This window comes from Podarcis muralis, chromosome W, assembly GCF_964188315.1.
Source record: "Podarcis muralis chromosome W, rPodMur119.hap1.1, whole genome shotgun sequence".
Lineage (NCBI taxonomy): Eukaryota > Metazoa > Chordata > Lepidosauria > Squamata > Lacertidae > Podarcis > Podarcis muralis.
This window is the reverse complement of record NC_135674.1, coordinates 13,138,101-13,154,564: the sequence shown is the minus strand read 5'-3', so window position 1 is coordinate 13,154,564 and position 16,464 is coordinate 13,138,101. Positions and strand designations below refer to the sequence as shown.

Here is a 16,464-nt window from a genome sequence, read left to right as displayed (position 1 = left end):
TTGTATTTGTTTCTTGTACTTTTTTATTTTTATCTTGTGTATATGAACCTAAGAAAAGAAACTTAATAAAAATATTTTAAAAAAATAAAAAATAAATAAATGCGGGTGTTCCTGGTCAACGATCCTTTAAAACGGCCCCAAACTCTTTCCCGATCTTTTGCTCCCCAAGAAAGAAGAGCAAAAATTTTCCCTTTCAAAAGCAGCCGTGTGATTTCAGCCCACATCTTACCGCTCACTCAGAAGTTAGTAACCTACGGTACTTTTCCGTGTATAAGACTAGCGTTGTTTTTTTACTAAAAAATAATGCTAAAAGGGGGGGTAGTTTTATACCCGGGGGCAATCTCCCCCCCATTTTCTTAATTTTGAGTCCCCCAAGATAAAGGTAAAGGACCCTGACAGTTAAGTCCAGTCCAAAATAGGGGTGTCTTACACATGGGGACATGTTATACACGGAAAAAGCTTGTAATTAGCTGTATGTGCTCAGTTATCAGCAAGCACTGTACTTTTCCGTGTAGAAGACGAGGTTTTATATAAGACTCAAGGCTTCAAAGACCCTTCAGTGACCACGGATGGTGGGCGATTTGCGGCAACGCCCCCTAAAAAAAGCTCAACAACAAAATTTTTAGTCCTCCCAAAATAGGGGAAGGGAAGTGTGGTCTATTTGGATGTGCAAAGCTTCAGCCTAAATGTCAGCTGACATCCGGGAAGCATGGCAAAAAAGCAAGAGGATGCCAGCGAGGTTGAATCTTTCTGTTAAAAAAAATGATTTAAATCAAGTCTTCCTGACTAGTGATTGAAATCCAGTCTTCCTGAATCGTGATTGAAATCAAATCCACCCAGGTTATCAGTAAGTACATTTGGATGTGCGAAGCTTGAGCGTAAACTTTGGCTGGCATCCACAGAGCATGGCGAGAAAGCAAGAGGATGCCAGCGAGGTCGAACCTTTCCGTAAATAAAAAAGTGATTTTAAGCAAGGTTAGCAGCAGGTAGAATGCTAAGGCAGAGCTTTTATTGAACATCACGTATCGGATGGGGAGGGGGGAGATGCCAGGCACCTCTTAAGGATGGGGATGGGGAAGCTTAAAATGCGGGCAGGCGAGTGGGCAGGTTGTCTCCAAGCACACAGATCGAACCCCTCTGTGGAAGAGGTGAGGCCACGCCCCCTTTGCCCCTGGCTCCTCCCCTTACAGCTTCTTGGCGCAGGTGGGGCAGTAGACTTGCTCGCTGTGGAAGACGAAGGGCTTGTTGGCCAGTGGGATGGAGCACTTCTTGCAGTTGAAGCAGTAGTCGTGCCAGGAGTGGCCTTCATGGCTGACCACGTTGGTGCCTTTCCCGAAACCTGCCGGTTCAGAGGAGGAGCAGGGAGGGAAGGGTTAAATAGGAAGGAGAAGGAAGCACACAGGTCACTTCATTCAGGAATAGGCAAACTTGGCCCCCCAGCTGTTTTGGGACTACAACTCCCATCACCCCTAGCTAACAGGACCAGTGGTCAGGGGTGGTGGGCGTTGTGGTCCCAAAACAGCTGGAGGGCCAAGTTGGACCACCACTGCAGTAGTCCAAGCAGGAGATCACCAGAGCAGGTGCCACTCTGGGCAGGTGGGGTCTCATCCTGCATCCCAGATGGAGCTGCCCTGGACACAGAACGGACCTGCACCCCCATGAGTCCAAAATAGGCTGAGGAGCTGGTCCTTCAGAGGCACAGTTGCCCCGTTCATGGCCAGGGGCCCCACCCACAACCAGACTGTTCAGTTTCTGTTAATTGATTCTCATGGGAAACTTACAGATTCTGGCTTCGCACAATTAACTCAAGGCAGTGTCAATTTACTCTTGGCAGAAAGCCCAGGTCTGCTTGACCTAGAAACTACTTACTCTGATTGGTTAACGACCAGCACTCAACTCTGTTATCTAGGGATTGCTAGCACAGTGTGATGTGAGGTGTGTTAGGAGTTGGAGTAGAAGTGCTGTGTATGGTTTTGAGAGAGAGAGAGAGAGAGAGAGAGAGAGAGAGAGAGAGAGAGAGAGAGAGAGAGAGAGAAAGTATTTATTTTGCTTTTATTTGTATGCAGAAACTCTGCTGGTTTTATTTTTTTCCTTTTTAATAAATCCTGTAAATAGTTATTCTGAGTCTAGCTGACTAGTCATTACCGCCGCAACTAGCTTCCTCGCTGTGCAGGAAAACTCTGCTACGTTTGGGCTAAAGCCAATAGGGCTATGCCTGACACTTCAAAGTTCCATGAGGTTATGGGCATTGTGCTGCCAGCCTGAGTTGCGGTGGTGTCAGCATCAACGGCGTTGGTTCCAGTAGTTCCAGAAGTTGTTGTTCCTGTTGGTGCAGCAGATGGACACTGGCTGGTTCCTGACTGTGGTGAGCTGGTGACGCAGTGGACACAAGGACAACAGCTGCAGCGTGTGAGTGCTGGGTGCTGTGGTTCCTGTTTTCTCTCTCGGTGGTCGTGAGTAGCTGGTTCCGGGTTCCAGGGACATCGCTCTCAAGATGGCCTCACAACCAGTTCAGATGGCTTTTGAGCGTCTGAATGACTCCAATTACTTGCTGTGGTCGGAACGCATGCAGGCAGTGCTGCAGAGGGATCGTCTCTGGCAAGTGGTGAGTAAGTTTCCTGCGAAGCCTGATGATGAAGACCTCGATAAAGACCAAAGAGCAAGGGCCACAATTGTCTTGGGGCTGGAAGATTCCCAGTTGCCGTATGTGAGGGGAATCAAGACAGCTAGAGGTGTGTGGCAAGCACTTAAAGAACTCCATGTGCGTGAGACAGCGGTTTCCAAGCTGTTCATTCGCAAGGCATTGTACAAGGCAATGTTACAGCCTGGGGTTACAATGCAGGAACACCTACACAGTTTACAGTTAAAGTTTGCTGCGTTACAGGAAAGAGACTGTGCGTTAGACCAGCAGGAGAAGGTGGCTATTATTTTGAGTTCTCTCCCGGAAAGCTGGGATAATTTAGTTTTGTCTCTAGAAGGCATACAGGAGCATGATTTATCAGTCAGTTACGTTACTGGGTGTTTGATTGAAGAATGGCAGGAGAGGCAAGAAAGGTCGTTGGCTGCAGAGGCTTCTACAGGTGGGCGGTTTGGAAGGAGTTCTCATGCCGTGCCAGAGGTGAAGCAAAAGCAGCGTACTGGTGAGGAGTCAGCGTTTGCTGTTAGGCGTTGTTTCCGATGTGGGTCTTCAGCGCATCTAAAATGACAATGTCCGGAGTTGGTCAAGTCTCAGTTGCCGGTGCAGGAGCAGAGACGAGATCAGCAGCAGCGTAAAAAGAAATTCTTCAAACGAAAACAGTCGGCTCAGCTGGTGACCGCCAAGGTCAAGATTGCTGATGAGAAACAAGCGGTCTGGGTGGTCGATTCGGGAGCATCTCACCACATCGTAAATTCAGATGAATTGTTTGTTTCCAAGAACTCAGCACAGCGCAGCCAGGTGGCTCTAGCAGACGGAAGTACTTCCGAAGTGATTTCGGGGGGTGCAGTTTTTGTTCCTTGTCTTCGTGAATGCCTGCAAAATGTACTTTGTGTGCCGTCATTAAGGAGCAATCTGATGTCTGTAGATTGTTTGCTAAAAGCTGGGTTTAAAGTGTATTTTGAAGGAGACAGTTGCATTATTAAGAAGGCTGGTGAGATTTTAGGCACTGCTAGGTCAGAGGGAGGCTTGTTTTGGCTTAAAGCAGGATCTCAAGTTGCAGCAGTAGTCAGTAAATCTCAGCCTGCAGTGAATAACAAAGCTATACATGACAACTGTGTGCACTTATTGCATAGGAAAATGGGGCATGCTTGCTGGAAAAGTGTACTAAAAATGTCTGAATTGGCTGATGGGGGTAATTTAAAGAGTTGTAACAAGTACCTTGATTGTAATGTTTGTAAAAAGGTTAAAACCCACAGAGTCTCTTACCCCAGAAGTGACAGAGTTAGTGAGTCACCGCTACAGCTGGTTCACATGGACGTAATTGGTCCATTTGCTGTAAGCAGGGGTGGATCGCGTTTTTCACTAACAATTGTGGATGACGCCACGCGTTACTCTTGGGTTTTCCCCATGAAGAATAAGGGTGACGTGTTCACTAAGTTTAAAGGCTGGGTGGCATCTGTGGAAAGATTTCTGTCCATTAAACTTAAAAGGATTCAGACGGACAGAGGTGGCGAATTTATGTCAAATGCCTTTAAAGATTGGTTACAAAAGCGTGGCATTGGGCATAGAAAAACGAACGCTTTCCCCCCAGAGGAGAATGGCGTTGCAGAGCGAAAAAACAGATCTTTACAAGATATGATGTTTGCCATGCTTGATGATGCTGATTTGCCCATGTCTTATTGGGGGGAGAGCATGCTCACCGCGTGTTATCTCCAAAACAGGCTCTTTCATCAAACAATTGGTACAACCCCGTACTTTAAATTGTTTCAGAAAAAACCCAAAATTGACCATTTGCATGTGTTTGGATCAAAAGCCTGGGTATTAATTCCAAAACAAATGAGGAAAAAGGGAGATCCTAAGACCAAACAGTTAGTGTTTGTGGGTTACCAGGAGCTGGGAAAAGGTTTCCGCTTTGCTGAAGGGACAAATGGCATTGTGATCTCCAGGAATGCCAGTTTTTGTGAACATAGTGGCTGGGAGAGACTACATGCCAATACTGAGGTTTGGTTTGAACCTTCCCAGGAGCTTCATGACTCTGAAGGTAAACATAGAGAATCAGAGTCTGAGGGGGAGGAAAGTTCAGATAAGAGCTCTCAAGAAAGTGGAGTTAGCCAAAGACCAGTTGCTAAGCAACAAAAGAGAGGTCGTAGTTCTGAGGAGGAAAGTGGGTCAGAAGAAAAATTTTCTCCCAGAAGATCTAAAAGACAAAACAAAGGAGTGCCTCCGGTGCGTTTTTCTCCAGATACTGCAAATGTGTTTAGTGTAATTGCAGAGCCCAAGAGTTTTCAGGAGGTGTTAAAGTTACCAAAAGAGGAGGCAGAGCTCTGGAAACAGGCAATGGAGGAAGAGATGTCCTCTCTGAATGAGCACAAGGTTTTTACACCAGTAGCAGCGCCTGCAGGTGTAGGCTGCAGGTGGGTGTACAAACTTAAACCTCTGGTGACAGGAGAGTACAAATACAAAGCTCGTTTAGTGGCTCAAGGATACTCTCAGAGGCCTGGAAAAGATTATGACGAGACTTTTTCCCCTACTGCTAAGGGGGACAGTGTAAGGCTGATTTTAACGCTTGGAGCAAAGAGAAAACTCCTGTTAAACCATTTTGACATTCAGACTGCATATTTACATGCATCAATATCAGAAGACCTGTATCTAGCCGAACCGCCTGGTTATGAGACAGGTTCCAATAGAGTGTTGAAATTAAACAAAGCTCTATATGGTCTCAAACAGGCTGCAAGATCTTGGAACAAATGTTTCCATGAGGCCTTAGTGTCATTTGGTTTCAAGCAGAGTACAGCTGACAATTGTGTTTATGTACGTGGTACAGGCAGTGATCAAGAGTTTTGTCTGATTTATGTAGATGATGTATTGTATGCCTGCAAAACAGGCATATATCTGTATCTAGCACTGTATCTAGCACAGTGGTCCAGACCTGATATTAGCTACGCAGTAGGCATATTAAGTAGATTGGTCTCAAAACCCACACTAAATGCCTGGAAAGGGGTAAAACAAGTTCTGAGGTACCTCAAACAGACAATTGGCTATATGTTACAATTAAATTCTTCAGAGGATGAAATGTTGAGTTGCTACTGTGATAGTGACTGGGGAAATTTGCCAGATAGAAAATCTGTCACAGGACTAGTCATAATGGTCGGTGGAGCTTTAATCAGCTGGCGGGCACGCAAGCAAGACGTTGTAAGTGTGTCATCAACGGAATCAGAGTACGCCGCATTGAGTGAATTGTGCAACGAGGTGATTTATTTCAAGCATTTGTTAGCAGATTTAAATGTAAATTGTGGAGAACCAGTACAAGTTTACATTGATAATCAAGCTTGTATAACCTTAAGTAAAACAGAGGGTTTCAAATCACGTTCCAAACATATCTCTGTAAAATACCAAAATGTACGTTGCTGTGTACAAGACAATATAATCACATGTACTTATGTATCAAGTGAAGAAAATGTAGCAGATGTATTAACTAAACCATTGGCAAAGATAAAGAACAAGCAAATGTGCAAGGGTTTAGGTTTGCTGGAAAAATAATCTCCTACATAGGTGTATTTGATGTTAATTGTCCAGCAGAATCTGTGAGGGGGTGTTCAGTTTCTGTTAATTGATTCTCATGGGAAACATACAGATTCTGGCTTCGCACAATTAACTCAAGGCAGTGTCAATTTACTCTTGGCAGAAAGCCCAGGTCTGCTTGACCTAGAAACTACTTACTCTGATTGGTTAACGACCAGCACTCACTCAACTCTGTTATCTAGGGATTGCTAGCACAGTGTGATGTGAGGTGTGTTAGGAGTTGGAGTAGAAGTGCTGTGTATGGTTTTGAGAGAGAGAGAGAGAGAGAGAGAGAGAGAGAGAGAGGATTTATTTTGCTTTTATTTGTATGCAGAAACTCTGCTGGTTTTATTTTTTCCTTTTTAATAAATCCTGTAAATAGTTATTCTGAGTCTAGCTGACTAGTCATTACCGCCGCAACTAGCTTCCTCGCTGTACAGGAAAACTCTGCTACGTTTGGGCTAAAGCCAATAGGGCTATGCCTGACACTTCAAAGTTCCATGACAGACTTCTGCCTTGCCAGGATCCGACCTCAACCTGTTAACCGCCACCCGTCCTCCAACCGCCTCCAGGCACTCACCCCGACCCATCACTAACCCACCTGTGATTGAGTTCTTGCAACCGCTGCATTTCTTGGCCACAAAGGACTTGTAGCAATCGACGCAGTAGAATTGATCCTCCACAGCTGTGAAGCGTTGCCCTCCCAGTTTCTTGGAGCAGGTGGCGCACACAAAGCACTCAGAGTGGTATGGCTGCTCCTGGTAGGCGACCCCTCCGCAGGTGATGGCCTGGGGAAGGAAGTCAGAGGTCAAGCGCTGCTTGGACTCCTGGGGAACCATTCGTCCCAGCTGCCCCGAAACCCTGTGTCACCTGTGGAAGCTTTCTCTCTTCTGTTTAAAGCAGGGTGTATAAAAATCAATGATTTAAAAATAAATAAATAAATCAGATTTTTTTTGGGGGGGATAAATTTGAATTTATTTGACAACCATTTGTATTTAAATTTTTCATTCAATTTAAATTTTATTTACAGTGGTTTGCACACGTCTTGGTTTGCATATGTTTTGGATTACAAACACGTCCAACCCGGAAGGGGGTGTCCCGGTTCACAACCTTTTTTGGATGACAACCCCTTTTTTGGATTACAAACAAAAAATTTTGGGAGGCCCCATTGACGAAAGGGCGCCTTGGGTGACAACCTGTTTTGGTTTACGAATGGACCTCCAGAATGGATTATGGTTGTAAACCAAGGTACCACTGTACAACAGGGGTCGAAAAACGTTTTTGGCAGTGGGCTGGTCCACTGTCCCTCAGACCTTGTTTTTTTTGGGGGAAATGAATGAATTCCTATTCCCCACAAATAACCCAGAGATGCATTTCAAATCAAAGCACACATTCTACTCATGTAAAAACACACTGATTCCCAGACCGCCCACGGGCCAGATGTAGAAGGTAATGGGGCCGGATCCGGGCCCCAGTCCTTAGTTTGCCTACCCATGATTTACAACATAAATCCACCACAACTCAAATCAACAAATCCACCACCATTAGACATGAACATAACATAAAAGAAACGACAAAATAAAAGACTTCCTTTATGCTGTGCATGGCCTCCTTATTTCCTTCTTATAAACTGTTTCCTTTATGAATTATTATTATAATTTTTTCAAATTATGACTTTAAAAACCCCACCAAGTCTTTATTTTGATTTAAATGGGATTTATTTATTTTTTTAATTCAAATTGGGATTTTAAAAATAAAATCTTTGGGAGGAAAAATCTTTCTAAATATACTTTTCTGTTTAAGTTACATTATAGTCCAAAAGCTATTCATCAGGATTTGTTTTTAAGTGCTAAAACTCAGTCTAAGGTTTGTTGTTGTTGTTTAAATTGTTTAACCGCATCAGTTAACAAATGTGGATCCATATTGTCAGGGGTTCAGGGACAGAGGCACAGGTGAGGGAGGAGACGGAGAGCGAGGGGGAAGAATCCCAGGACAGCGAGGAAGAGGATGACAATGACTTGAGGGATTCCATGAGTCTTTCAAGTGAATCGGAGGATTCCCAGAAGGGGGCGCCTGTGGTCAGGCCAAGGGGAGTCACAGGGGGGACTCGTCAGGAGCAGGGGACCAGCAGGGGAACCCGAAGTGGGAGCTGGGAGTCGGGACCGGCTTCTCCGCCAGAGCGCAGTGAAGGGGGTGGAGATTCCAGAGTGACAGGGGAAGCAGGTCCGAAAGCAGAGAGGGAGGGGAGATCGGAGCAAGACATCCTCCCGGAAGGGCAGGGGAGTAGTGCAGGGAGTAGTGTAACTGTCAAGAGGAAGGTTAGAGGTTGCGAACGCGCGCCAAGTTCAAATGTGGAGGTGCGCGGAAGAACAGGGAGCCCGGAGGAGGAGCCAGGTCCCAAAGCACGCAGGAGGGGGGAAGAGCTGTCTGGGGATTCCGCGTCAGGGGAATCCAGGAGTGGCGAAACCCCAGGGGGCAGGAAGACCCTGCGGAAAAGGAAAGAAAGGAAGAGGTGGAGCAGCACAAGCCTCTTAAACTGGTGCAGAGGAGGGACTGACTCAGAGGGGACTTCAGCGGTCTAAGCGTAACAGACGTGGGGCTGCGCGCCTCGGCTGTGGAGCGTACAATGAACTTCAATAAACATCTTTGTATATAAACTGGACTTGGCGTTGGTCTCTTGTGAGCTGGGACCTGAGGCAGCCCTGACACATATATTATCATGTTATCGTTTTAGTGAAATAAATTGTTTACATTGTTATGAAGGAAATGATTCTTTTTCTCCTTCCAATCAAGTACAGCAGAAAAATTGTCCAAATAGAAACAGTTAACTTATTAAACCTCATCATCATTTCATCATTATCTGTCAATGTATTTCTAATAGTAGAACCAAATCAGTCATTTTTTTAATAATAATTTTATTAAGTTTTCCATTTAACAATCCAATCATATCACATTAATTATTCCAAATTATACCAATACATATTACATAATCCGAATATTTTGCCAATTTTTAATTTTTTTGTTGGGGGTTCCCATGTTTCGAGCTCAGTAAGGATCCAATCATCTCATATTTCTGCTGCTTTTGATATTCACAAATCCCATCTTCCAGTCTTCTTGTTGTTATCATTTTTCTTCTTAATAGCCTCTGAGTTGTTTTCGCAGGCGAGTTAAACCAAACATTATTATATTTCTGTGTGAACTTTGTAAGGCTCTCCTTAAATCACCACACGCTGATCCAACAGTCCTGTTCGAGTGGCAGGCGACATTTTAGTCTGTTCCGATGTAATAAAGTCTTAAGCGTCTGCTCATTAATTTTCCCAGACCAGTTGCACCATAAATCAGTCTTTCCAGGGGAGGGTTTGTCGACTCAAAGACACAATCCAAACATGATAACAAAGCAATGGCTCACCTCCCCCTCTGACTATCAATCTCGCAACTTAGTCTGTTTCATAATGGCAGATCCTGATTAAGTGTGTCATCAGAGAGCCTTTCATTTTCTTTCCATATCTTCTAAAAAGCAAAGCCTTTAGTTAATATTTTTGTTTCCACACAGTCTATTCCACACAGTTGTTTTCTAATCTCACTTGCTATCAGTCATGTGACGGTTCTTCTAGGGGAGGGGTTGTTAGGCAGTATCGTAAATAAAAGAAGAAGCTTCCCCCCCCTTTCCGTTCCGTTTCCACATACCGACATAGCTGTAATTCTTAGAGGTAATCTTCTGTTCAGTTCATTCCCGTCGCTTTTAACTTCTTAGTGGCTAGCTTAATTAGCAGTTAAAATATCCTTTCCTTCGCTCGAAACATGTGCATTTTCTTATTATATCCAATCGTTAATCTTAAGTAATGCAACTAGCGTCGCTCTCAGAAGTAGCGTCAGGGAGATCCGGAGCTCACTCGAGGGCTTTCCGTCCAGTGCCCCCACCCCCTCCTTCTTTCGAACTCGGGGGTGATTTATGGGCAGCAGCGGACGAGGCTGCATCTACCCATCGCCTGGGAAGAAATCGGGAGGCTGATGTACTCCCATAATCAGGCCCTAAATTACCCCGTGTGAGCCGGAGAGATGGTATTGTCGGCCATCTTCCAAGGCGCCCCTAGCAGCCCCCCCCCATCAGTCATTTTTTATTTAACTGTAAAAACTACTCTGAAAATTTATTATTCCAAAAAGGAAACCTTCCTTTGCTTGTAAATATTAAGAGGATGCCAGCAAGGTCAAACCTTTATGTAAAAAAAGGATTTAAATAAAGTCTGACTGACTAGTGATTTAAATCACTAGTCAGTCATGATTTAAATCACGAATTTTTTTTAGGATTGAAGTTGCTGAGCTTTTTTTAGGATTTTACCCCAGGACATATACTGCCATGCGGGCCAGATTAAATTGACCGGCTGGTCAGATTAGGCCCCCAAAACGGATTTTGGACATGCCTGCCCTATCCCTTTCCCCTATCCCATGGGTAGGCAAACTAAGGCCCCATTGCCTTCTAAATCCGGCTGGTGGACGGTCCAGGAATCAGTGTGTTTTGACATGAGTAGAATGTGTGCTTTTATTTAAAACGCATCTCTGGGTTATTTGTGGGGCATAGGAATTCATTGATTTTCCCCCTCTCAAAATCTAGTCCGGCCCCCCACAAGGTCTGAGGGACAGTGGACCAGTCCCTGCTGAAAATGTTTGCTGACCCCTGCCGTATCCCTATCCCCTATCCCTATCCCTAACTCCTATCTCTAGCCCCTATCCCTATTCCTAACCCCTAACCCCTATCCCTATCCCTATCCCCTATTCATTCCTATCCCTATCCCTATCTATAACCCCTATCCCCATCCCCTATCCCAGGGGTGGCCAGCTCCCAAGAGACTGCGATCTACTCACAGAGTTAAAAACTGGCAGTGATCACGATCTACCTGTTGGACATGCCTGCCCTATCCCTTGTTAGGATATTTCCGTTCCACCTTAAAAAAGGGACAGGCTGTTGTGAGTCACAGCCTGCGTATTTCCTGCTCACAGGAAGTCTCTGTTTTGTATATAGCTTTTGTTCTCTCTCTGTGCTTCGACAAGCAGGCAGGCAGTCATGTTTTTTCCTTTGTTCTGACCACCGATGAATAAAGCTGTAAATATGCTGCTCTCCTGAGTGCATCTTTCGTTGTGCGAACTCTGCGAAAAGGGCGTGCATGAGTCCTGAGATGTGGACAGCTATTTCCGAGGCTCGTGTCACTAATTGACTGATACTGTATCTACGGGAGATTGATGGATCGTCCTGAGACGACGTGGAGGCATGATGGCCTTTGTCTCCCTGGCAGTATCCCAACATCCCTAACCCCATGAGCGCCGCAACCCCATCGCCGCCTTGGACTGGACTGAACCATCCAGGGGTCCCTTGACCCTGACCTTATCTCCACCATATGTCCTCCGTTCAAGAACTGCACCAAGATAGGCCACGCCAAAAGGAGAGTGGGCACATCTTCCTCCTTCTGAACCAGCGGAGGAAACTCTGATAATGAACACAGCTCCAAGCCCTTTGGAGGAAAGCCAGGATCCGAATGGGATCCAGGTGAGCGAGGGGGGGGGGGGTCGGCCCGACTTACCTGCTTACACTTTATGCAGGTCTTGGCGAATTTCTGCTCATGGCAGGAGGTGCAATAAATCTCATCATCCTTGGGGAAGAAGCTGGCGGTGCCAATCACCTGCCTGCACTGGCTGCAGGTGAAGCACTCCTTGTGCCAGGCAGTCTTCTTGTATTCCACATTCTGGTCGCCTGCAAAGAGAGGGAGGGAAGGAGGTGGTGCTCGCTGCCAGATTGATGCAATTCATAGCGCTGAGAAAATTGTGATTCAAGAAAGGCAAGCTGACAGCTATAATAATAATAATAATAATAATAATAATAATAATAATAATAATTTATTACTTATACCCCGCCCATCTGGCTGGGTTTCCCCAGTCACTCTGGGCAGCTCCCAATTGAATATTAAAAACACAAGACACTAGGGGATAGGGATAGGGGTTATAGATAGGAGTTACAGATAGGAATAGGGGTTAGGGATAGGAATAGGGGTTAGGGATAGGAGATAGGGATAGGGCAGGGATGTCCAACAGGTCGATTGTGATCTACTGGTAGATCCCCGTGAGGTTTTGGTAGATAGCGGTTGATGTCTGGCTCATTGCTCCTGCCATGCCCCCTCACCCCGCCCTCCGTTGTTGTATGAACTCTGGAAGGGAAGACGGAGTTTTCTCTGTGCTGCTGTTTTGATCCATAGAGATCTTTTTTTGAGTGACTTTAAACCCCCCCCCCCTTTAACGGGGCTTTCCTCCTCCCTCAAAAAAGCTTGACACACACACATACAATGACAAGTTCAAAATATATGAAAGACTCTCGTGTTGTGGCGGAGGAAAGTCACAGAAACAGAATGAAAGAGGAAATGGGGATTATATCAATGTCATAACTGACACTGCAGATTCTGCATAAGAATGAAATGAAATAATGATGAAAATTAATATTAATAATAATAAATCTCTTGGACTATATTACACTGAATATAGTGGGGTGGGGTTCGAAAAATGCTTGTGTGCTCCTCCAGGTCATAAATCCCATGTGAATCAGAAAGCCGAGCAACAGTTCGCAACTCTGCTTTCTGCAAGCAATGATGCCTGAATGTTCATTTGACAATGAAAAGGAAACAAACCATTATTGCAGAATATTCTGCTACCAGAGATTCAGTGGGAACCCTCTGTTTCCACTTTTAAATACCCGCCGAAAACTCTATTCCAACAGACAATGAAGAATACCTATTTCCACAATAGCTACCTGATTTCTGGTTTTGATTATATGGTTCTTGCCATCTGGCTTTGTTAAGAGCTGCCTCAGCTCTTAACTATCTACCTGTTATGAAATAATAAATACTGTATTTCCCCGTCTATAAGACGGCCCCATGCATAAGATGCCCTCTATTTGGGGGGACTCAGATTGAAGAAAACGAGGGGGGTGAGATGGATCTGTGTATAAGACGCCGTCTCATTTTTGACATTATTTTTTAGGGGGGGAACCTAGTCCTATAAACGGGGAAATACGATAATTTTTAATAAAGCTAGAACAAGTGTCGGCAAACTCGGTCCTCCAGCTGTTTGGGGACTACAACTCCCATCATCCCTAGCTAACAGGACCAGTGGTCAGGGGTGATGGGAGTTGTAGTCCCCAAACATCTGGAGAGCCGAGTTTGCCTATGCCAGAGCTAGAAAAACAAAAGACATCTATACCTAGGTATTCCCAAAATGTAGATCTACTGTTTCACTCGAGGACTTTCGATTTTGTGTGCTCATTTACCAAAGCTGTGGTGCTTGTCATTCGCAATGGTGGCGCTTGTCCGACTCTACGGTGGCACTTGTCATTCTCCGTGGTGCCGTGCGTGCAAAATTAACTAAATTTTGGGGGCGCTGGGCGGGTTTTTGCACCCCAGTGGCGCATGTGCGAAGGGCTAAACTAACTTTTGTCCAGAAAGTTGTGATGGGGGATGAGTGTTCAGACCCCAGGGCCCTCACTTGTGGGGTGCCTCAGGGTTCTGTCCTCTGCTTTTTAACATCTACATGCAGCCGCTGGGAGAGATCATCAGGGGGCTGGGGCTGGGTGTCCATCAATATGCGGATGATACCCAGCTCTACCTCTCTTTTAAATTGGAACCAGTGAAAGCAGTGAAGGTCCTGTGTGAGTGCCTGGAGGCAGTTGGAGGATGGAAGGCGGCTAATGGATTGAGGTTGAATCCTGACAAGACAGGAGTACTGTTGTTGGGGGACAGGGGGTGGGCTGGTGTGGAGGATTCCCTGGTCCTGAATGGGGTAACTGTGCCCCTGAAGGACCAGGTGCGCAGCCTGGGAGTCATTTTGGACTCACAGCTGTCCATGGAGGCGCAGGTCAATTCTATGTCCGGGGTAGCTGTCTACCAGTTCAATCTGGTACGCAGGCTGAGACCCTACCTGCCCACAGACTGTCTCGCCAGAGTGCTGCATGCTCTGTTTATCTCCCGCTTGGACTACTGCAATGCACTCTACGTGGGGCTACCTTTGAAGGTGACCCGGAAACTACAACTAATCCAGAATGCGGCATCTACACTGGGGACTGGGAGCGGCTGCCAGGACCACATAACACCGGTCCTGAGAGATCTGCATTGGCTCCCAGGACGTTTCTGAGCACAAATCAAAGTGTTGGAGCTGACCTTTAAAGCCCTAAACGGCCTCAGTCCTGTATACCTGAAGGAGTGTCTCCACCATGAAGGACTTCTGGTGGTTCCCTCATTGCGAGAAATGAGGTTACAGGGAACCAGGCAGAGGGCTTCTCGGTATTGGCGCCCACCCTGTGGAACACCCTCCCATCAGATGTCAAGGAAAGTAGCAGCTATCCTATTTTTAAAAGACATCTGAAGGCAGCCCTGTTTAGGGAAGTTTTTAATATTTAATGCTGTATTGTTTTTTTACACTTGATTGGGAGCCACCCAGGGTGGCTGGGGGAAATCAGCCAGATGGGCGGGGTAGAAATAATAAATTATTATTATTATTATTATTATTATTATTATTATTATTATTATTATTATTATTATTATTATTATGGGGTTGCTGGGTGGGTCTTTGCATCCCAGCAGTGCTCATACTCAAGACAGCCCTGGTTTTGTGCACAAAGTTAAAAATGAATTCATGTTATGTAAGTATATTGGTAAGAGAAATGTTCCGTAAGCCTGCTGGCCGTCCCAGGGCAATGCTCCATGATCGAGGGGGGCAAGAAGTAAAGGGGCGCAAGGCAGCCGAGAGGAGTCCTACCTGCCACAATGGGCTTCTGGCAGCCCTTGCAGTGGGGGGCCTGATCCATAGTGCACTTGTTGCACCACACTTTGTTGTGCTCCTTCAGCATGAAGGGCTCATTGACCAGAGACACAGAGCACTTAAAGCAGTGGAAGCAGTTCTCGTGCCAGTAGCGGCTCTTGAAATGCAGTTCCTGGAGGGAGGGAGGAGGAGAAGGCAGCAGAACTGAGGTTGAATCCTGACAAGACAGAAGTCCGGTTGTGGGGGGGTAGGTGGGGGGGGGACTCCCTGGTCCTGATGTATCTATCTATCTATCTATCTATCTATCTATCTATCTATCTATCATCTCTCTCTCTCTCTCTCTGACAGCCTTAGCTTATTGAGCTTCCGTTCCAATTTCTCTACACATTTCCCCTCCACCCGATGATTTTCATTGTTTCCCATTTAAAGGCAAGAGTGTGTTGGGGGGAGGATTGCATAGAGTTTTTTGTAGCTCTCCCCTACCCCAGTAACTTTTTGTACACAATAAGGATATGGCGATCTACCAGGATCGGCCACAGATCTGCCGGTAGATCATCCCTGCCTGTGTGAGAAGCTTGCCTCAAGCCAGCTGCTGTGCATTCAAAAGGGGAATGCACTCTGCTCAGCAAAGGGACTTGCTAGCGCAAGTTAGGAAGAAATATATAAAAAAATATGTGTCTATGTGCCCATCCTGTCTTTTTATAGTAGTGTCCAGAAAATGTATTTATTGCATAGATTGGTTCTTTGTTAGGTTGATGGTGAGGTGAAAGCCATTCCATTGAATGTCCGGTGGAAGGTGCACAGGGTCTGCTGACCATGTGTCCAGAATCCAAAGGCTATTCATCAGGAAATAAGGATTTGTTTACAGTTTTTCATGTGTGCTGCTTGGGGACTAGAATGCCCATCATCTCTGACTGCTGGTCCTGTTAGCTTGGGATGATGGGCGTTGTACTCCCAAAACATCTGAAGGGCCGAGTTTGCCTATGCCTGTATTAAACAGCGGGTCCTCTCCCGCCTCCCTAAACAGCCCCACACTTCTTTAGGGGTGGGGGGGGGGTGGGGAAGTGTGGGATAGAAATATCCAATAAGCCAGGCATAGGCAACCTTGGCCCTCCAGATGCTTTGGGACTACAACTCCCATGATCCCTAGCTAACAGGACCAGTGGTGGGATGATGGGAATTGTAGTCCCAAAACTTCTGGAGGGCCAAGTTTGCCTATGCTTGCATTAAGCAAACAAGCAAACTATTAAAATAACCACCTTGGAATCGGCCCCGATGGGTTTCTTGCACTCGGTGCAGGTGTTTGCGCAGAACTTCTCGAAGCATTTGATGCAGCAGTGGCGCCCTTCCTTCTGCACATACTTCTTCCCGTGCAGGTTGTCCCGGCAATAGTGGCAATCAAAGCGCTCCGACATGGTGCCCACCGTGTAGCTGGTAGGCCCTGGAAGAAGAAGAAGAAGAAGAAGGAG

At 45.9% G+C, this 16,464-nt stretch overlaps 1 protein-coding gene across 1 annotated transcript in view; it reads right to left on the bottom strand.

The window, feature by feature from the left end:
* Positions 1-1,011: 1,011 nt before the first annotated feature.
* The window catches only part of LOC144326380 (four and a half LIM domains protein 1-like), a 35,830-nt gene continuing 20,377 nt past the window's right edge, over positions 1,012-16,464 (bottom strand). Inside the window, exons 2-5 of the mRNA XM_077922945.1 lie at positions 16,303-16,436; positions 11,776-11,808; positions 6,801-6,987; positions 1,012-1,339 (exon numbers count right to left, since the gene is read on the bottom strand). Of these exons, the coding sequence (XP_077779071.1) occupies positions 1,185-1,339; positions 6,801-6,987; positions 11,776-11,808; positions 16,303-16,436 (509 nt within the window). The 3' untranslated portion in view covers positions 1,012-1,184. The remainder of the gene's footprint in view (positions 1,340-6,800; positions 6,988-11,775; positions 11,809-16,302; positions 16,437-16,464) is intronic.